We start from the raw sequence: 23,301 nt of genomic DNA, 5'->3' as shown, positions 1-23,301 counted from the left end.
AATGTCTAAAAGAAAACAAACACAGATAACATTACGCAAAGCTTTTCAACCTCATGAGCCATTTAGGCACTGGACTCGGTTGATTTCAGTTTAAAGGCTGCATCAACTATTATTACTTCTCCTTTCTTTGAGTTTTGAAGCACATGAATGCGTTTTTGAATGACTCTCTATAAACCTCAAGCCCCCTTTTACGGTACGATTTCAGACATCACGTGAACTGATCCTTCCTTCTTAGATGATAAAGTCCTTTGTCATGTTTTTATCAGTTCCACTAAAATGACAACATCCATCTGCCTTCTCAGTCTGCCCATTCAGGGAAGCTGAAGCCTCTTCCAGTAAGCATCGGGTGCAAAGCAGGGGCTTTCCCAGGAAAGGGTGTTAAGCCATCACACACAACACAGCAAACACACACACACACACTAGGACTACATCAAGTTCTTAATGCAGATGCTAGAGTCAAATGCAATGATCATAATTCTTCTCAGCTGTCTTGACAGTAATGACTCACTATAACATGAAAAATTATGTAGAAAATATTTTTTGTCCACTTATAAAACGGTCAACACCAACCTCCTTTTATGGCTGTACACACTACTTAAAGAGCATGAATTCTCATCCAAGATCTCAAGATGCCTCCCTTCTTGATGACACAAATATTCACTATACCAGCGCTCATAAAAATTAATTTAGCTTTGTGGCTTCTCTTTTTGAGAACTCTTTCACTTATTTTTTTTATGAGGTTTTGCCAGGAGACTGAAGACAGTTTCTGTTCTTTATGTCTACTATGACTGTATCACTTTATTCAGCAAACAAACTGACATTGGGACAGTGTAGGTTCAGTGTGGGCACATATTTTGGCCCTATGAGGGCAGCTAACAATGGCTGCGATTTGCACATTGGGGTAAAATTGACTCGGTGACACTTGGCTCAGTGTGGGCAAATGAACAGGGAGCCGAAACTAAGTCCTGAACCTGAAAGAGTTCAAACCTTACTGGTCCATCCATCCATTTCGTATACCCACTTATCCAGAGTAGCATTACAGGGCAGCTGGAGCCTATCCTAACAAGCAGCAGGCACAAGCAGGCAAATCCCCTGGACAGTGTGCCAGTCTATCACAGGGTCAACACACTCTAATTTAGCATCACCAATCACCTAAACTGTGTATGTTTGGACTGTGGAAGGAAACCACACCTGGAGGAAGTCTGCATGGACATGGAATGAGCAAGACAAACTTCATGCAGTGGGGGACCGAGGAGATGAACCTCAGGCAACTGTGCCTCCCTATTACTGGTTCAAATTGTTATTCCTACTTCTACAATCAAAATCTAAAACCCAATAACCACACTAATTCATAAGAATACTTACTCTGTGACAACATTAAAAAGTGAGAAGCTACAAGGGTAATGATTACATCAGTCCGATGTTACCAAAACATCTAGATAGATAGATAGATAGATAGATAGATAGATAGATAGATAGATAGATAGATAGATAGATAGATAGATAGATAGATCTTTATTGTCATTGTCACTTTTACAAAGGAACAATGAAATTGAAGGTGCAGTCGACTCAATGTGAGGCATTAAGAGTTAAAAAGACAAGAAGAGAAAAAATAATAACAAACCAAATAGTAATAAACGTACTTTACAAAATATACAAATTGCATTTGTTGACTTAAGGTCTATATTAAACATTGGGAGAATGATATGGAACAGTTTTATTCTGAGTTCAGGGCCATGATCTCTGGACCAATGAGGGATTTGTTGAACTTGTGCTGCCAGAGATCAACCCATTTTGGGACACTTGGAAAACTTTGTTCAGGGGTCCACTTTCAGCTGCCTCCACACTGGGCTAGTATGGTATTTAATTGGGTTTTCCCAGGACCACACTGCCCATAGTTTGCCCACATGGGGCCACTGTGTGCCTGTTTGCTGGGTTTGTCTTTGATAGGTGGTCTTCACTTTAATTTTACTTTACTTTTAAGATAAATTGGATTAGGCAAACCTTATGCAACTCAACCATCCTTCTGTTCATCTATCCACTTATCCAATTTGGATTTCAGGCAGCAGGGGCTATCCAGGTATTAAATGTAAGTGTAGACCATGCAGCAAGTTGGGCACTAGCACATATTGGACACGGTCACTCCCCCACATACTCATACCAGGTCAGTTCAGAGTAAATAGTTATCCTAACGCACATGTCTTTGAGATATGGAAAGAAAACCAGAGGATCTGGTGACACACATACACCTAAACAAGGAGAGCATGCAAACTCCACACAGAGAGAAACAAGGCTATGAGGCAGTAATGCTAACCACAGCACTGACATGCCATCCCAAAATTCTCAGTCATGTCTTTTCTATGGTGAAGACTTTAAAGTTTCCCCAAATTGCCCCTAAAATGGGCTTTGTATGCAATTTTGTAATTGTGAAACTGCCTTAAATAATAATAATCTTCTTCTTCTTTCTGCTGCTCCCGTTAGGGGTTGCCACAACGGATCATCTTCTTCCATATCTTTCTGTCTTCTGCATCTTGTTCTGTTACACCCATCACCTGCATATTCTTTCTCACCACATCAATTAACCTTCTCTTAGGCCTTCCTCCTCTCCACTTAACTGGCAGTTTTATCCTTAGCATCCTTCTCCCAATATACCCAGCATCTCTCCTCTGCACATATCCAAACCAATGCAATCTCGCATTGAGACCCTCTAATGTCCTCATTTCTAATCATATCCATCCTCATCACACTCAATGCAAATCTTAGCATCTTTAACTCTGCCACCTCCAGCTCTGTCTCCTGCTTTCTGGTCAGTGTCACCGTCTCCAACCCATATAACCTAGCTGGTCGCACTGCCGTCCTGTAGACCTTCCCTTTCACTCTTGCTGTTATCCGTCTAATAATAATAATAACAATAATAATAATATTATAATAGCAACAACAACAATATTATTATTATTATTATTATTATTATTACTGCGGTGGGTTGGCACCCTGCCCGGGGTTTGTTTCCTGCCTTATGCCCTGTGTTGGCTGGGATTGGCTCCAGCAGACCCCCATGATCCTGTAGTTAGGATATAGCGGGTTGGATAATGGATGGATGGATGGATAGATTATTATTATTATTATTTAAGTCATCGGGTTGCTGAAGAACGAATTTTGTCCCCCCAGATGTCTTTCTGCAGTAAAAACCAGTGCCTTTTCCCTCAACCACCTTCCACTGCAGCTCCTTCCATGCGGTTCTCATCTGCCTCGTGCATTGCCTACCTGCACATTCATGCCATTAGCTCTGCCTCGTTCCATTGATATGGGATCTGCGTTTACTGTCCCCCATCTCCATAAACTGATCCAGTTCAGGATCATTCCAACCACATACTGAGCCAGTGTATTTTAGCAGTGCCTCCTAAGTGCTTGCAGGTTAAGTGCTCTCTAGTCACGCCTTTCCACACTTCCCTTCTATCTATCTAGCTGTCTATCTAGCTGTCTATCTAGCTGTCTCGTCTGTGTATTTATACATTTTAGTTCCGAGTTTTAATGCAGCCTTCCTGTACGGGACGGAGTTAAAGGGAACAGAGAAAACGAAATGTGTCATTCGGCAAACGACGCCATGCAGATTTCAGTTCTGACACTGGCTTTGCTTTTGAGCCCCGAGTATGGTAAGTCTTGGTAAGAAAATCTTTAATCCCTGCTACTTTCTTACAGGGCCGTATATCTGAGGCCGGTTTCCGGATAGTTAGTTTCACAGTCTCGGTGTTTTCACGTTCTTAAACATTAATGTATTGAACCCAAGTCCTACGGAGTCGCGTGTTTAAGCCCACTTGTTATGACTGCGCTTGCGCGTGCGGCGCCCCATCCAGGTCGGTGTAAAAAACAAAGTTTCGCCGTTTACCCAATCATTTCTTTTAATCGTTCAAAAGAAACAGTCAGACACCATCCGAGAATGTAAACGAGCTCAAGGCCAGTATATTCCCTGTGGTACCCATTAAAAGAGTGATGTGGACTTTGTGTTCAGTTTTTCTCTATTGAGTTGGAACAGAAAACGCATTCGTTCTCTTTTGTACGACTGACACTGTCGGTCCGGGAAGTGTTTTACATAAAAATGATTTTGTTTTTTTGTCTGAATTAGTGCGAGTGCTGCACCTGTAACCGTCCGTCGACTTTATACTTGCCTATGTAACACTCTTAAAAAACCGTTCATTGTAGAACCGTTGCTTCACAAGTAACTATTTTATACTATAAAGGTTCTTTGCATACGACGTTGGTAATTTGAGCTTTACAAAGATTCCTAAATGTGGATCAATCAGACATCTTTATCATGGATACGAACAGAACCATGCAATGTTATTGTAAACTTCATTAAGAATCCTTGTGAAATCAGGGACTCAGTGGTATTTTAGCAGTCTGTTATCATCTATTCATGGTCATTATATCGATTTAAATAAAAAAAGGGTTCTTTCTGGAACCTTCATGTGGATATTTTTTGGGGGGATCCAAAGATGGTTCTCCTATGGCATCACTCTGAAGTACCACTACAGCATTTTACTTTTAATAGTGAACGGTAAGGATATTCCACGACTAAATTTTTCCTGTCTATGTAATCCGAGGACTTCGTACTGGAAAATTTTAGGTCTGGAAAACCGTTGAATGGATGAATAAGATGTGCAGTGGATATGATCTAGAATCTTAGTACATTAGAATAAAAATATTGCTTCTTCTGAATTTGACGACAAACCTGTCATGCATCTCATTTCCGCAGGTGTTCTCACCCTAAAAGGACCTGATCTTCAGAAAATTAGGACGACCGAAAAGAAGCCCATCATCACCTATACATACGATGTGAAATATTACATCAACTCCAGAAAATACTGGTGCAAAGGCTATTACCGAAACCACTGCACAATAATTGCCTCGACAACGACAGAAACTAAAAACATTAAAGTTGATGATGACAAAAATGGCAAGATAACGGTGATTTTGACAGACCTGTCCACCAGTGACTCTGGGGATTACTGGTGCGGGATCGAAATATATTACGTGAGTGATGATATGCATTACACGAGACTGGAAGTTTACGAAGGTGAGTGAATCAAAATTAATTTATACGAAAGTAATCAGTCAGCGTTTAGTGTAAAACTGCAGTTTTGTAAAGGTGCCAGAATGAGTTTCTGATTTTTTTATTTGCTTGTGCGAAATTCAATGCAAAAGTTGAGTGACTGTCAGTGCTATCCGCACGGAATGACAGGCACCGGATAATTAATCCGAGAAACTTCTCAGACACGAGCACAGACAGACAATCAGTTATTTAAGCCAGAATGAGCCTTATTAGTCATAATATCTAGTCTGAAGCTATAAAAAGCAGAACCTGACAGTTAAATATGCTACAATGGTGTCTTCTCTCGCTCATTATTAAATATCTACTGTATTTATTTATTTCAGCTCCAGAAGACCCGGCTGCTAGGTACTGTATGTTTAAACCTTGTCCTACAGTATACTGTTCATCCTCAAGGGGGCGATATTTAATTACTAATCACTCAGTAACATGTCTCATGTCAAATGCATTACGACGCCTGCAGAATACTAAGCAGAGGAAATTATTTCCAATATTGTTAGCTTCGAATGGCTGGGTTACTTAACGATTTGTCACTTTTCAATTTAAAACTGAAATAACCTTAGATTGACTCATCTTTAATCTAGGTCTTACAATTTTACTTCTCAAGAGAAACTCACCTTTTTCTAATTTCACGTTTTCATTTCTTTAATAACTGATTTAGGTTTCCACAAGCATGTGGAATATGTTGTTCCTTGCTTGGGGAAAAAAATATTTTCAATACAGTAAAACTATTCAGACTCCTTCATTTTCTGCACACTTTGTAGTGTTGCAGATTTACTTTGAAATGGATACATTTGTAATTTTTGACCATGAATCTACACTCAGTATCCCATAATGACAAAGTGAAAGGATGTTTTCAAAAAGGTTTGCAAATATATAAAAAATGGAAGACTGACATCTCCCATCAGTGGTAGCGCTGCTGCCTCGCAGTTAGGAGACCCAAGTTCGCTTTCCGGGTCCTCCCTGCATGGAGTTTGCATGTTCTCCTCGTGTCAGCATGGGTTTCCTCCCACAGTCCAAAGACATGCAGGTTAGGTGGTGCACTGGAGATTCTAAATTGTCCCTAGTGTGTGCTTGGTGTGTGTGTGTGCCCTGCAGTGGGCTGGCGTCCTGATCCAGGGTTTGTTTCCTGCCTTGCGCCCCGTGTTGGCTGTGATTGGCTCCAGCAGACCCCCGTGACCCTGTAGTTAGGAAATCGGATTGGATAATGGATGGATGGATGGATGGATGGATATCTCCCATTCATATAAGTATTCAGTACATTGAGTCTCCTTGGACACATCTCAACAAGCTTTGCACACCTAGATTTGGACAGTCTGTGCCATTCTTATTGGCAGGTCTTCTCAAGCTCTGTTAGATTGAATGAAAAGTGTCTGTAAACTGCCATCTTTAGGACTCTCCACAGATGTTCTATGGGGTTTAAGTCTGGGCTTTGGCTGGGCCACTCAAAGACAGTCAGCGACATGTCCTGAAGCCACTCCAGTGCTTCATGGCTGTATGCTTTGTGTCATTGTCATGCTTTAAAGTAAACCTTTATTCCAGTTTGAGGTAGAGTGTACTCTGGAGCAGGTCTTCTACAAGGACCACTCTGTATTTGGCTGCATTCGTCCACCCCTCAATTCTAACCAGTCCCCCGTCCCTTCTGCTGATAAGCCGCTCTATAACATGATACTGCAACAACTGTGCTTCACCATAGGGATGGTTTTAGGTGGCTGATGAACGCATGGAATTCTGCCCAAGAGTTCAATTTTTATCTGATCAGCCCAGAGAATGTTTTTCCTCATGCCCTTTAAATCTTTAAATAACATTAGAAAAACATCAAGTGGGCGGTCATATTTATTTTACTGAGTGGTTTCTGTCTAGCCACTCTTGTATTAACACCTGTTTGATGGAGTACTGCTGAGCTGACATGGTCGTCCATCTAATAGGTTCTCCCATCTCAGCAGAGGACCTTTGAAGTTCTGCTATAGTGATCTTGGTTAGAGATCTGTTTGGTCACAACCCTGACCAAAGCCTTTCTTGCCTCCTGACCCAGTTTGGTCAGATGGCCAACTCTAAGAAATGCTGGTTTCAAACTTCTTCGATTTCACAATAATTGAGACTAGCTGACGCCCGCCATAGCATACGGCGGTGTAAGAACAGGAACGGAAAATGGTGAAAAAGGAATTCAGAAATCAAGAAGAAAGAAATACTTCTTGAAAGACGCAGTTGTGAATAGGAGTTTTGCTGGGGATGACAGATAATGAGTTGTAAGATCTAACCCTAGAAAAAGCCATGTTCAACTGACCATGGCTGAAGACTGGTTGTTGCAGATTAATGCAAATCTTTGCAAACGTAATGCAAGGTGGGATGTTGGGGTTGTGTTTGAAGTAAATGACAATGGTAGCATGGAGAATCTCGGAAAGAGCTTGAAATTCAGCTTCACCACCATAAACCCCAGATGTTGCCATGTATTGATAGTACTCATGACTTTCTGTGCTAACTCGACTTGCGTTGGAAAGAACAACAGGAAGAAACGTCTCCAAATCTGTCCCAATGTGATGCAATGAAATCTACTGCCCTATGTCGTAGTGAGAGTGCATTGCCTTCGTCAACCGTTTGTGCCAAGAAATAACCCACTGATAGGAACAGGCAGTTGCCAGATCCTGGAATAGAGATGACGTTGTGCAAAAATCTGTCGACAGAGAAGATACTGTCGTTCATTTTATAACAAAGGCTTAGGAAACAACAGTCACAGTATAATGAAAATAGCAAGGAGCGAAACCAAAGCCAATGGTCGAGAGAGTACCTTCCTGTTGCAGACTATGGAAAAGACACCCAGGTGCACACATGGGCAAAGTGAAAGGTCACGCGGTCAGGCTAGATATAGGGCGGTGACGTGACACCAATGGGGGGGTCATGAGAGAGGAGCGGGGAACGCGGTAGTCCGAAGGAGGAATAGGAATCGAGAAATGCCGTGCGGGCTGTGTGTGGGGGGGACCGGTTTTGAAGAGGAAGCAGAACGAGCCAGAAGAGAAATATATATAAGTGATTATTGTGCGCATGGGAACACTCAAAGCTTTCGATGTGGTTTGACACTCTTGACCTAATCTATGCCTTACCACAATTTAATAGTGGAGGTCTACAGAGAGTTCCTTGGACTTCATAGCTTGGCATTTCTCCTGGCATGCAGTGTGAATTGTGGGACCCTATATACACAAGTGTGTGCCTTTCTGAATAATGTCCAGTCATTTCATTTTGTCACAGTTAGACTCTCTTCAAGTTCTAGAAGCATCTCAAGGAGAAATAAAGCAAACAGGATGCACCAGACCACAATTTGGAGAGCCACAGGAAAGGGTCAAAATACTTACATGAAACCTTTCCAAAAATTTGCTTTCACTTTGTAATTATGGGTTACTGAGAGTAGATTGAATTGGCAAAAATGGAAAATGTATCCATTTCAAATGAAATCTGCAGCATAATAAGGTGTGCAGAAAATGAAGGGCTCCGAATACTTTCTGAATCCACTGTATATACTATATATAATTTGCCTATAAAACATTTTCGCACCCTTGAAAGTTTTTTATTTTACAATATTGAATTACAATGGATTTAGTTTGGCATTTTTGACATTGAACAACTTTGCAAAGAAGAATGAGAAAATATTACAGTGTCCAGATGTGCATAGCTGATAAAATGAGACCTGTGCATACAGACTCAAGACTTTCATGGCAAATCTATATCTGCTTAATACTGATTGTATACGTTAAGCCACCATACTGATCCTTCCAGATATGTCAGGTCAGGTTGGGGAGCATCTACTGATACAGCGCGTTGCTGCATCAACCACGCAACAAAACAGTTCAGGATCCCCAGGCAGACATGCAGTCCAGTCCCTTCCTCCAGAAATGACCATCTATCTGCTGCAGCCAGGTGTTACTTGGGCATCCCCTAGGCCTGGTTCAGCTGCTTGGGTCCTCTACAATGAAGATCCTGTGAGCCGGATCACTCTCGGGGAATCGTGCCATGTGGCCATAGTGCCGTAACTAACGCTTCCTCACAATGCAGGTAATGTGCCTCATTTGGGACTCTGTGAGCAAATCGGTCATTTGACACAAAGTCAAACCAGTGGCACTCAAGGATTCTCCGAAGAGACACAGTGCTGAAGGAGTTCAGACTTCACCTTAGGTCACTGAATAGCATCCATGTTTCGCAAACATATAGCTAAACATGGAGCACCAGGACTCTATTGACTTGGACCTTCGGTCTTTTGCAGCGATATCAGGAGTGCCACACACCCCTTTTCAGTAACCTCACGACCCCCCATGCTCTCTTAATCTCTCTACTGACTTCATAGGTAGAGTCACCAGAGACATGAATGTCACTGCCAAGGTGAGTAAACCTCTTGACGAGGTCGACACCCTCTCTGCCGACAGACACACTGCTAATGGCCGTGCCCAAGAGGTCATTAAAGGCCTGGATCTTGTTTTTTTTTTTTTTTATTAATTTTATTACAATCAATACATAGCAATCAAGTTTTTACAAAAAAAAAGAATTATGCTAAGAACAGATCGATCCCCACCCTTGAGAGAGAGAGCAAGCCAAACGGTGTAAAATTTAAGGCTTTTAAAAATACCTAAATCAACAAATTCTCTGTGCTTTATAAAATCATTTCAAAATATTACTGATTAGATCCTGCCATGTTTTGAAAAAAGTCTGCACAGATCCTCTAACTGAGTATTTGATTTTTTCCAATTTTAAATAATATAACACATCAGTTTCCCACTGACTTAAAAGAGGAGAGTTTGGGTTCTTCCAGTTTATCAGAATAAGTCTGCGTGCCAACAGTGTAGTGAATGCAATCACAGTTTGTCTTTCTCCACTTTAAGACCCTCTGGAAGAACCCCAAACACAGCTGTTAATGGGTTAGGAGGGATTGTGAGTCCAAGACTGTCTGAGAGGTAATTAAAAATTTTTGTCCAGAATAATGTTAATTTGGAGCAGGCCCAGAACATGTGACCTAGTGAGGCTGGGGCTTGGTTGCAACGTTCGCAGGTTGGATCATGCCCTGGAAACATTTTGAGAGTTTTAGTCGAGACAGATGTGCTCGATATATAATTTTGAGTTGTATAATTGTATGCTTTGCATATGGAGCTTGAGTGAATTCTCTGCATTGCTACTTTCCACTCCTTTTCTGATATATTAATTGAGAGGTCATTTTCCCAGTGTCCTCTTGGATCTTTGAAAGGAAGGGATTGTAAAAGGATTTTATATATTGTAGAGATGGAGTCTAACTCCTTGAAATTGAGCAATAATTTTTCCAGCGTGGATGAGGGTGCAAGATGAGGAAAATCTGGAAGGTTCTGTTTAACAAAGTTCCTGATTTGAAGATAGTGAAAGAAATTTGTAGCTGGAATGTTAAATTTGGAACGTAATTGTTCATAGGATGCAAAGACGTTGTCTATATAAAGATCTCTAAGCAAGTTAATTCCAAATTTTTCCAGATATTAAAACTGCATATGTTTGTGAGGGTTGAAAGAGGTGGTTCTTTTGCAGGGTGCCACAGAAAGAAGCTTCTCCGTCTTAAAATGCTTTCTACATTGGTTCCAGATTCTAAGTGAGTGGAGCACAATTGGGTTATTAGTGTATTGCCGATAGCGTGTGTTTATTGGAGCACAAAGCAAGGAATACAAAGAAGTACTGCAGGATTTTACTTCTATTGCGGTCCATGCCTGTGTATGTTCTTCTATTTGTGTCCAGGTTCTTATCGACTGTATATTTGCCCCCAGTAATAAAACTGGAAGTTAGGTAGAGCCATGCCGCCTTCTGCCTTTTGTCTTTGTAGGGTCGCTCTTTTGATGCGTGGATGTTTAGAATTCCAAATAAATGAGGTTATTGTTGAATCTAATTGCTTAAAGAACGATTTATTAATGTATATTGGTATGTTTTGAAATAAAAAAAGGAGCTTAGGAAGAATATTCATCTTAACAGTGTTAATTCTTCCAGCTAGTGTGAGATGAAGGGTTGACCATCTATGCAAGTCTTGTTTAATTTTTTCCATACAGACGACAAATTTTTTGATAAAGAGCTTTATGTTTACTTGTGATGTTTACCCCGAGGTATTTAAACTGTTCTGCAATGATAAAAGGAAGGGTGTCTAATCTAATATTATATGCTTGCGAATTCACGGAAAGAGTACACTTTTATTCAGATTAATTCTGAGACCAGAGAGCTTTTGAAATTCTGTGAGTGCTGCTAAGACTGCAGGCACAGAATTTTCTGGGTCCGATATATACAGTACCATGTCATCTGCATATAATGAGATTTTCTGTTCCAGTCCTTCTCTGCTAATCCCCTTTATCTGATCAGTATTTCGACAATGTATTGCCAGTGGTTCAATGGCAATTGCAAACAGCAGTGGTGACAAAGGGCATCCTTGTCTTGTGCCACGTTCTAGTTTAAAGTAGTCTGAGCAAATGTTATTGATGCAAACTGAAGCTTCTGGGTTAGTATACAGTAATTTAATCCATGCACAAATGTTCGGGCCAAACCCAAACTTCTCCAAAATAGTAAAAGGTATTTCCATTCAATCATGTCGAATGCTTTTTCTGCATCCAATGATAATAATATTTCTGGGGTGTTTGATTTAGTTGGTGAGTATATTACATTAAACAGGCGTCGAAGATTTGAAGATAAGTGTCGGCCCCTAATAAATCCAGTTTGGTCTTGTGATATTATTGAGGGAGCACTTTCTCCATCCTTCTAGCTATGATTTTAGAGAGTATTTTAACGTCGTTATTCAGAAGTGAAATTGGTCTGTATGATGCACATTGTAATAAGTCCTTATTTTGTTTTGGAAAGACAGTGATTAGTGCTTGGCGAAAGGTTTGTGGAAGAGATTGGTTATCTCTGGCTTCTGTAAATGTTGCTAATAGGAGGGGAGCTAGCTGAGCGGAGAATTTCTTGTAAAACTCTGCAGGGTAGCCATCAGGGCCTGCTGCTTTTCCACCTTGGAGTGACTTTATAGCATCCAGTAATTCTGATAATGACAGAGGTTTATCGAGCTCCTCCACACTAATAGCGTCAATTTGTGGTATCTGTAATTTATCCAGAAATGCATTAGATTGTGTATTGTCTTCCTTAAACTCAGTAGTATATGGGGATTTATAGTAGTAGGATCTTGTTTTTTTATCAGGGCACTCACAAGCCCAGACAAACAGATACAAATACAGTCCCAAATGTGTGTGTGTGTGTGGGGGGGGGGGTATTTATACTACAATCAACTGAAACCCCTGGACTACAGACAGCTGCACTCTATTTCACTAATTCTGTGTCTTCTAAAACCAATTGGCTGCATCAATGATGATTTTGGGGCGTAACATTAAAGTGGGTGAATACTTATGTGATTAGTTCAGACAGGCTTGATGGACTGAATGATCATCTTTCATTTGTCAAATTTCATGTGTTCTTTTGTAGTTATTTTGTGCTTTATATCTGTAATTAAATTAGGTCACTTTGTAGAGATCTGTTTTCACTTCAGCATTAAAGTTTTTTGTTCTGTTGGTCTGTGAAAAAAAAGCCAAATCAAATCCATTGTGATTCAACAAAATGTGAAAACGCGGATACACCTCTTCATTGGGAGGCAACACAACTTTTCCCTGATGGCAACACGAATTAGACAATCTACAAGTCTCTGACTTAAACTTTAAAACCTTACAATATCTACATATGGTACTTCTGACATAATACCTATGTCCATACATTCAATCTCTTTTTGCAGTTCCCTTATTTCTCCGAGTAATAATTTCCTTTTGTTTGTGGTAATGCAATCTTTACTTTCTTTTTTTGATACTTTTTTTTATAATTTTACTAATATCATATTCTTTAAATCTCTCTGCTCTTGTGTATCGCGCTAACATTTTGAACATCTTCATGAAGTCTTTTATTTCTAACCCCGATTGGACCTACGAGGTTTTCAATTCTACTTGGTCCAGGCTGATTAGTACTTTCCTTATTTTCAGAGTTTGCACATAGATTATTATTGTTCTTTTTTGCATTCTTTTTTGCCTTCTTTTCTCTCCAACGGTTCCGTGTCTCTTTTCAACATGCTGCTCTTTCTTCTTCGCTTATTCGTTCACGTGCCATCTAGAATATATAAAATTTTTATGAGCTGAGAGCACACGAAATGTGTCTGCCAAAAGCATTCCAACAACTGAGAGGTTAAATGTCCGTGATCTTGTTTTAAATTGGTTGTTCTTGCGGGACGTCAAAGTGTCTTTCTGAGAAGGTCACGCCTTGACCCAAGAATTTTTTTCATATTATATATATGGGTGGCACGGTGACGCAGTGGTAATGCTGTTGCCTTGCAATAAGGAGACCTGGGTTCGCTTCCCGGGTCCTCCCTGCGTGGAATTTGCATGTTCTCCCTGTGTCTGTGTGGGTTTCCTCTCACAGTCCAAAGACATGCAGGTTGGGTGCATTGACGATCCTAAATTGTCCCTAGTGTGTGCCCTGTGGTGGGCTGGCACCTTGCCCAGGGTTTGTTCCTGTCTTGCGCCCTGTGTTGGCTGTGATTGGCTCCAGCAGACCCCCCATGACCCTGTGTTAGTATATAGCGGGTTGTATAATAAGAAATAATATATATATATATATATATGTATACTGTATAATGTGTGTGTATAAATTAACATAAAGTCATAAGTCTATCATATATGATTAAATAAATCTGTACTGTTTAGCTAATGTGCTTATATTTTAACATAAAATATATAACAGATTTTATAATGTGATTTATAGCATAATATAGTAAACAATGTCATAAAACACAATTAATGTAAGTTAATTCAGAAGAAAAAAAATTATGAAAAATAATAAAAGAATTAGTGTGATAACTCTAATTTCTTTCTTTCTTTCACAGAACCCAGGATCAATTCCTCACAGTTATGTCCGTGCTGGGTACATTAATCATAATTGCTGCTGTCATTCTGCTTTTTAAAATATTCTGTAGCAGAAAGAGAACAGAACGTAAGTTTGTTTCCTCAGTCTGAGTTGTTCTGAATGTACAATGCTGTTGAATTATTTTAACGGTCCTTTCCATTTCATAGGTTGTATAATAAGACGCCTCATTTCTGTTTCTCTAATGTGCGGTTGTGTTGTTTTGTCTTTGTTTTTTGTAAATGTGTTTTTGTGTAATTAACACATACAGGTACACATTCCCACGTCCACATATTTGTCTGACAGATTATACAGCATCTCCAGTTTACAGCCAGATCTGCAACAATCAGTACACAAAAAAATAATACTTTTTACTCAGTTGAAATAAGACAGGAGGTTAATTAAGGTATAAAAAGTGTGTCCCAGTGGCCTTACACCTACACAGGTGTGAGACACTTTGTGCAAAAGCCCTGAGTGGATCCCTTTCTTAACCAACACCATTTTCTTTATACATTTCTCAGACTTGCCTCACTTAGCCTCCTTTCCATCTCATACTTGTAAGTTCACCAATCTCCAACACGAAGTGGCCTCTTAAGCCCACCCTTTTCCCCCTTGGTTTACCTTTGAAGGGACAGGCTCTGGGCTGTCAACAACACTTCTTGTTGTGCACCTGTGCTGCCCTCTTTTAGCATGGATGACATAGCCTTAATGTGTTCATGTTGGCTTTCCTTCTGGAGGTCTGTAGGAAGAGAAGAACAGACATTAGTGCTCATCTCCAACCCCAGGTCCTGTGTGTCATTACCCTGAGTTAAGCCCTTTGCCTGCCTCCCAAGCACACGTGTGACAATATCTTCATATATAATATGCTACTGTGGTTGTCCGTTTGTCTGTCCAGGATTTTAAATCACCTGTAGCTCGTAAGCTACTTGAGCTATTGACCTGATATTTGTTACACATATACTACGTGACGTCCACTATCAGATTTCGATGTGATGATTGGCCTCCAAGGTTATTACTCTTTTTATTTGTATTTTATTTTATTGTAGAATCAACTCTCGGCAGCAGAGTCCCTGCCAGCTTTCTGTCACCTCCCCTACCTCTTCATATCTTAAATCATTCTTGAAGATTGAAGACTTAAGTGCCAGCTTGAGTGAACAATTAAGGAAAACATACTAAGTAATTGCAACACAAACACTGACTTAATCAGTTTTAACGCATTTAGATGCCAATAAAAGAAGAGAAGAAGCGGGCTGCTAGGGTGGAGAAAAGAAGAGCTGCTCAGGAAGCAGCAAGCGCATCAACCTCTGAGTTAATGAATGCTAAACGTACAGAGAAAGAGGATTAAAACTAGGATACTCAAGTCAAGTGTATTCACTGCACGTTGCCATACAGTGCACCGTTACTGTTTTATATATATATATATATACTAGCAAAATACCCGTGCTTCACAGCGGAGAAGTAGTGTGTTAAAGAAGCAATGAAAAAGAAAAGGAAACATTTTGAAAATAACGTAACATGATTGTCAATGTAATTGTTTTGTCACTGTTGTGAGTGATGAGTGTTGTTGTCATATATATATATATATATTTACACACACACACACACACATAAACATATATATATATATACATATCTATACATATACACATAAATATACACACACACATATATACATACATATATATATCTACATATATACACACAAATACATATATATATATATACATACACACACACACAGTATATAAACATATATATACATATACATACATATCTACATATATACACACACAGCTATTTCGTATCAGTGCAATACACTGCTTGTTAAAACAGATAACTCCCGCTCTTACGTGCAAGTCTGCGGATATTATGAACTATCGATTTGTTCAAGTTCTATTTAAATTTTAAATAGAAGGAATTTTTATTTAGTCGACAGAAATATCTTTGGTAGGAATGGTAAAACAGACAGGAATATTATTCGTGAATAAATCAACTCAAACCTTAAACAACTTATAATATTTTGCTCTCCATAAAAATATATCCTGTCTAAATTATACAAGTTAGAAATAAAGTAAACGTTAAAAGAACAAACATTCAAATTTCTTTACTCTTATGTAATTTTATATAAAAAATAAACTTAGATTTTAAATATCCCAAAAGATTTTGCTCTCCATAAAAATATATCCTGTCAAAATTATACAAATTCAAATATGAACATGCTGCATAACAAAACCTAGAAATATAAATAAAATGTGTTCCTTTCAGCAATAACAAATCAAATCATTCAGTTGTCTTTGCTCATATGTCATTTTAGAGCTGGACGCCTGGCATCTTTTTTGGCCACAGGTTCGTTTCTGTTTGCTGTGAGGTTCTGTGTTGTGGAGATTCTCAGGATGGATTGCAGGTGCTCATCAGTGAGGCGACTCCTGTGTGCTGTTTTGTTAGTCTTTATCACTGAGAAGAGCTTCTCACACAGATATGTGCTACCAAACATGCACAAGGTTCGAGCCGCATGTAGACGGACTTTTTTTGTTCTTCAAAGTCACCAAAGCGCCGTGCAAACTCAGTGCGCTCAGTTTATCAGCAAAGTGCGTATTTGGGAACACCGTAGTGACGACTTGGTTTAACATTACTTGGCAACACAAGGTGCACTGGTGCATTTGTGTCTCCCATAAAAGCAGCTTCACTTGAAATCACTTTGTGATTGTGCACGGGTAAAACGTCCGCTGAAGTGTCAGATTCTTATTTAATTCTTCTGCTTTCTGTATCTTCTGCATTGCATTCAGGTTACCCTGATGTTTTGTCTCATAGTGCCGTCTTAGATTAAATTCTGTAATTACAGCCACATTAGCTCCACAAATGAGACACACGGGTTCAGTAAACATATACTCAGCCTCCCATCGGTTTTAAAGGCTCTATTTTCAGAATCAACTTTTCTCTTCAGCATCGTGTGAGCTAGCTTCGCAATAACTTGCAGCATCATAAGGTAGACTTGATTAACGCGGTAAGTGTTCGGCAAGGCAGCTGAAGCGCTGCATTATGGGATCTGTAGTTTATTGTGTTACCAGCGCTTCATATACCGGGCCATTAATAACAATAATACAGTATATAAAATGATCTCGGGCGGATATAATTACGCCGGGCGGATGTGGCCCGCCCTTGAGTTTGACACATATGGACTAAATAGAACTTGAAAAGATATATTTTTCAAATGTGATCGCGCAATTCAGATAGAGTTGACGCACTACAGCCTGCATGCCTCAATAAGTCATCCTCCCCTCGCTCTTACTTTTTTACCGTTCATCTAATGAATACACTGAGTATGGCTTTACCAAAACAATCATTGATGGCGAATAAAGTATCCATTATTCGAGTATGTAGATCGGAATATATATATATACATATATATATACCCGTGTATCGAAGCGGAGAAGTAGTGTGTTAAAAAGCTAGAAAAGAAAAGGGAACGTTTTAAAAATAACGTAACATGACTGTCAATATACAGTATTTGTTTTGTGAGTGTTACTGAGTGTTGCTGTCATCAAGGATTTGATTATCATTATTTCTTTCAATCAGGTTCGTATTTGTAGGATGTGTTGTGTTCAAGTTACATTCCGTGTTTGTCAATCGTTGTAAAGATGACAGGTTTCATTCATCGATTCGTTTCTTACTGCATCAATAAACAGCTCGTCTTCTTCTTTATCTGAGACCTGACACACTGCATGCACGGGTTTTTACACTGTCTTCCTTTAGCGGACATTTACTTTTTCCAATGTGTGCTTTGTTTCCGCAGTAGTTGGATTTATGAATATGCTTGTATGTATCAGGCGCTTCATATTTTTGCTGCCTTTTCAATTGTGTAATTCGGTTTTGTTCAGCTCTTTGGAACTGTTGCTTTTATCTGTGCACTCGCCAGTTCACGTGAGCCACTCGGTGTACATGCATCGAAGGTTCCCAGCTGTGCTGGTGCCATCTCGTGCTATGTCCATGGCTGTATTTAATGTTACCTTAGTCCTGGCACTTAAAACTTTCTCTCGCAGTTTCGCTGAGTTTGTGTCAAACACCACCCTGACCATCTCATCTTCCTCTCCATAAGCACAGTCCTTCACCCGTGAATATTTACCCGTGGCAGTTTGCTATTGGATTGCCGCTGACGGACGGCCTTATATGGGCAGGCACTAAATTACAAACGCCAGCGCAGCCTGTCTATGAACTTAATTTAAAGTGTAGGTTTACATCGTGCTTTGTTTCAGTAGCAGAACTCATGAATATGGTTGTATATGTCACTTTCGCTCGCTTCTTATTGTTTCGCTGCCTTCTCAATTATATAATGCATGTTTTCTTCAGCGCTTTTTTGAGGTCTTCCTGGTTTTCTATGTACTGCGTGATTACGTGAGAGGCGTGATGATGTCACACGAAACTCCGCCCCGGCGTTGCAGCTCATCTCCATTACAGTAAATGGAGAAAACTGCTTCCAGTTATGACCATTACGCGTAGAATTTCGATATAAAACCTGCCCAACTTTTGTAAGGAAGCTGTAAGGAATGAACCTGCCAAATTTCAGCCTTCCACCCACACGGGAAGTTGGAGAATTAGTGATGAGTCAGTGAGTGAGTGAGTGAGTGAGTGAGTGAGTGAGTGAGTGAGGGCTTTGCCTTTTATTAGTATAGATATATATATATATATATATATATATAGTGGTGGGCTGTGCCTTGTTCCTGCCTTGCGGCCTGTGCTGGCTGGGATTGGCTCCAGCAGACCCCTGTGACCCTGTGTTAGGATATAGTGGATTGGATATTGACTGACTATATATATATATTATATATACTATATTGCGCCCAACCCGACACAGATTGGAAACAGGAGGCACGTGAAAAACAAACAATCTTTTATTTTTCTTCAGCTGGAGGGCACGTCTTCCCTGTAATCCCTCCAGCCACAACACAGTCCCAAGCATAAATAAACACACAAGCACTATTCTCTATCTCTTCCACCACCACTCCTCCTCAGTAATCTTCATCCTCCTCCTCCTGACTCTGGCTGCTGAATGGTGGTTGCTGGCTCCCTTTTATCAGGCACCCAGAAGTGCTCCAGGTGGTTAATTGCTGTCACGCGGCTGCACTTCCAGGTAGGGCGAAACCAGTGCCCAAAAGAGGCCAGCCGCTCCTGTTGCAGCACCCCCTGGCGGCACCTGCGGAACCCCAAAGAGCTGCACAGAACTCCAACCCCCATGAAGCCCTGGGGGAGTTCGAGGCCCCGCTGCAACCCAAAGATGCTGCCATCTTGCGTCCAGGGGGAGATACTGGGCTTCCCACCCTTGTCCCCCTGGGAGATGTGGTGAAGGGGCATCCTGGGCAGGCATGGGCCCCGGCCATCTGTCACAATATATATATATATATATATATATATAGAGAGAGAGAGAGAGAGAGAGAAAGACTAGGTTCTTGCAGTTGGCTTTGGCCACTTTGAAAATATGGCAGACATGATTCCTAGGTGTAGGTTGGAGTGATGACTTCCATCCATCCATAGCTGAGCTCTAATGTTCAGTGCAGTTGCCATAGTTTTATACTTTTTTGGTTTCAAACTATTAACATATACTTGTCAATCATGGAGTACATCTTTTTCTGGCATAGGTTAAATAGAAATAACACACAATAACTGTTGACCGTACACTGACTGTCAGACCATGGGGTCCACCTACTCTCTTTTAATAGCCTGCCTGAGTTGTCTCCACTTGTCACTTCCTACCTTCCTGTCAAGTTGCTTACATGGCAGTAATGTCTTCTCCCTGTCAGCTAGTTTGCATTGTTTAGATGTTGTCAGCTGTGTCAATTCATGGCCTTAGGTACCAATTTTGATTAAAGTAATATACTGGAATAAACCTCTCAGATTACAGTAGCCACACTTTAAACCTTTGGCTCCAAAGTTCAAGTCACAGTCTTGTGATGGGCCCTCCTGTGACCAGACATCCTAGCCCATATGTTTCTTTTCAATTATGGTATTTGTAAAAACATTTGAGATTAACTTTGTAAAGCTTTTTTACATGTAAGTCTGAAGAACCTGTCATTACAACTGTTCTTTAGGCACTGAAGTCCTTGGTCTGCGCAGCTCCCCATCCACAGCAGATAAAGCATCAGAAGTGAGTTGATTTCCTTTTCTTCTCTTAATAGTACTAAACAATGAAAGTAAACTGACTGAGGTCTGCTTTTGTCTGTTCCTTGAGTATTTCCTTTATTTATCATTTTTTACTTTCAAATTTATATTCAATTTTTAGCTTTCATATGCTGTTTTTTTCTTGCTTTTTGACAATGACAGATGCTAAAATAAAGACTGTGATTAAAGCCTGTTGACACTGCAGAGTAGAGCACACCAGCTGCTGTGAAATATTAAAAATCATAGGGTCAGTATTGTCATGTGTGCAGAACCCAGTGAAATTCTTACTTGCATGTGTTAATCAGCATGAAACATGTTGCTACACTATGGCGCCATGTTGGTGAGTAGAACAACATTACCTTGAAACGTCTGACTTTCTTGTGACGCTCACCTTGCGATTCACAGGCTGTTTTAGGGTAACTGTATCATTTAGAAATCAATCTACTAACCAATTCCTTAACATATCCATTCAATAATTTGTTTTGTTTTACTGTAATAGCCAACCATAAAGTCAGTTAAGAAAGAAACAGAAAAATGGTTAAAATCCCAAAAAAGAAGCATTACTGTTCATTTCAATAGAAATTTCCACAAAATGAAGAATTCCAGATGTGAACTGTCAAATCTACTGGATTCAGCATATATCACCTGTCATTCGCTATTAAACAAAATAACATTTTTGTTGTAAGAGGGCATTATGGAGAGACATAAATGAATCTTGCACTCTCAACAAACAAGTTTTTACTGATTTTGGAGAATTCTAAATAGTGACGTCAACCACATGTCACAATGCTTCGGTTATGGAGGCACCAGCAGTAGCAATGAGCTAAATGTGCAAATTTAAGTTTGCACCCAGTTCAGTGAAACTGATACCAAATTTAATTATGAAGGTGATTTCACAACTGTCACCGATTCTGTTCATAACTTTTATGGACAGAATTTCTAGGCGCAGCCAGGGTGTTGAAGGGGTCCGGTTTGGTGGACTCAGGATTGGGTCACTGCTTTTTGCAGATGATGTTGTCCTGTTTGCTCCATCAGGCCGTGATCTTCAGCTCTCTCTGGATCGGTTCGCAGCTGAGTGTGAAGTGGCTGGGATGAGAATCAGCACCTCCAAATCCGAGAGCATGGTCCTCAGCCGGAAAAGGGTGGAGTGCCCTCTCAGGGTTGGGGGAGAGATCCTACCCCAAGTGGAGGAGTTCAAGTATCTCGGGGTCTTGTTCACGAGTGAGGGAAGAATGGAGCGTGAGATCGACAGGCGGATCGGTGCGGCATCCGCAGTGATGCGGGCTCTGCATCGGTCTGTCGTGGTGAAAAAGGAGCTGAGCCGTAAGGCAAAGCTCTCAATTTACCAGTCGATCTACCTTCCTACCCTCACCTATGGTCATGAGCTATGGGTAGTGACCGAAAGAACGAGATCGCGAATACAAGCGGCTGAAATGAGTTTCCTCCGCAGGGTGTCTGGGCTTTCCCTTAAAGATAGGGTGAGAAGCTCAGTCATCTGTGAGGGGCTCAGAGTAGAGCCGCTGCTCCTCCGCATCGAGAGGAGTCAGATGAGGTGGCTCGGGCATCTGATCAGGATGCCTCCTGGACGCCTCCCTGGTGAGGTGTTCGGGCACGCCCAACTGGGAGGAGGCCCCGGGGAAGACCCAGGACACGCTGGAGGGACTATGTCTCCCGGCTGGCCTGGGAACGCCTTGGGATTCTCCTGGAAGAGCTGGAAGAAGTGGCCGGGGAGAGGGAAGTCTGGGCTTCTCTACTTAAGCTGCTACCCCCGCGACCCGACCTTGGATAAGCGGAAGAGAATGGATGGATGGATGGATTTCACAACTGTGAAATGCAAAACTCAATTAAAGGAGTTCTTTAGAGCTTTTAAAGGCTTTTTGGGGTGGGAAATAAGGAGTATTGCCCCCTAAAGCCTCATTTTGCATTCCTGTGTGCTTTTCTGCAACTGTGAAACGAATGAAATTCGTCGGCCACCATTCAGATCAATTCTATTAATGCCTTTCATTCACACAACAGCGTAGTGCCTTTCGTAAAATTTGAAATGGTGCCCATTTTCTTCATGATGATACATTTAAACACACCATCTTGCACATTACTGTGTTTTCTCTTCAGGAAAACTCACTACATGGGATGCCCACCTAGCAACTGTTCTTTCCTGTTTCTTGGCTCCTACAGAAGAAGTTGAGGGTGGGCACTGTGCAAGTCCCACAGAGGTTCAGGTTTCTTTTCTGACTCTGATGCATCTCCGCGATTGTGATTGGCAAGACTGACATCATAATTGTGGATCGTATTACCAGAACATTTCTGGCAGGACAACTAAATGTTTACAAGTCACAAGAAATTAGTGTGATGATGCTTTCCCCTGTGATGTTATTTAAATACTAAATGACAGGCAGACTCTTCTATCAGCAAACTGGCAGGTAAACATTTTGATGAAGAAGTGTGTAGGAAAACAAAAAAAGTGCCAAAACGAGAGACAAAATTCAAGGTTGAGAGAACAAACAAGAGGTCAAAACAGAAAGTAACACATGAGAAGAGTTTGCACAAGGATTTTTGAGTGTCCCAGTGTCTGCACATTAGATAATGAAATGAATCCCTAGCCATTCTTTTATCCTGTCACATCAATTATGACCTTAAAGGCCTTGTCCCTAGAAACATGGGAAAGCCAAACTAACAAGGAGATCTCAAGATGGCTGCGATTGAGGATCTACAATGACATTCATTGCAGGACTAAACACAACATCTAAACCATTAGGAATTTCAATTAATTAACAACATTCTCAGGAAGTTTGCTTAACAACTTCTTTTTTTTTAAGCAGGATCCAGAGGTTGATGAGTATGACTGTAAATATGCCGATCTGCACATAAAACCCCAGTCGTCTGTGAAGGACAGTCAAGATGTCGCCGCTAAAGAGGAGGTTGCCTATTCAGATGTGATGTTCAAATAGCAGAAACTGGAAAGAGGAAATTAAAAAGAAGGACTGTGAAGTTTTAACACCACAATCTGCTGATGTAAGGACCCTCAGTACTTATGTGTGTGTGTTTAAGGAACTGGGGGTCCAGGTGTCAGAATGAAGAGCTTGTGTTTTTTTTTTAATTCTAAATACAAGCGTGTTCTTGTTTCAGGA

At 40.6% G+C, this 23,301-nt stretch overlaps 1 protein-coding gene across 3 annotated transcripts; it reads left to right on the top strand.

Moving 5' to 3' along the window:
- The first annotated feature begins 3,462 nt into the window (after positions 1-3,462).
- LOC120526222 (transmembrane domain-containing protein TMIGD3-like) lies at positions 3,463-23,301 on the top strand. Of its 3 annotated transcripts, none has more exons than XM_039749272.1 (6): positions 3,463-3,663; positions 4,754-5,074; positions 5,434-5,455; positions 14,004-14,110; positions 20,104-20,159; positions 22,990-23,301. In XM_039749272.1, the coding sequence occupies exons 1-6, from the start codon at positions 3,651-3,653 to the stop codon at positions 23,119-23,121; spliced, it is 651 nt and encodes a 216-aa protein (XP_039605206.1). In that variant the 5' UTR covers positions 3,463-3,650; the 3' UTR covers positions 23,122-23,301. The 3 variants fall into 3 exon arrangements, with proteins under 3 accessions (XP_039605206.1, XP_039605204.1, XP_039605205.1); XM_039749270.1 differs by having other exon boundaries at positions 3,466-3,653; XM_039749271.1 differs by having other exon boundaries at positions 3,468-3,653; positions 22,993-23,301.

This window comes from Polypterus senegalus, chromosome 3 (assembly GCF_016835505.1).
Source record: "Polypterus senegalus isolate Bchr_013 chromosome 3, ASM1683550v1, whole genome shotgun sequence".
Classification (NCBI taxonomy): Eukaryota; Metazoa; Chordata; class Cladistia; order Polypteriformes; family Polypteridae; genus Polypterus; species Polypterus senegalus.
This window is presented reverse-complemented; position numbering and strand designations above follow the sequence as displayed.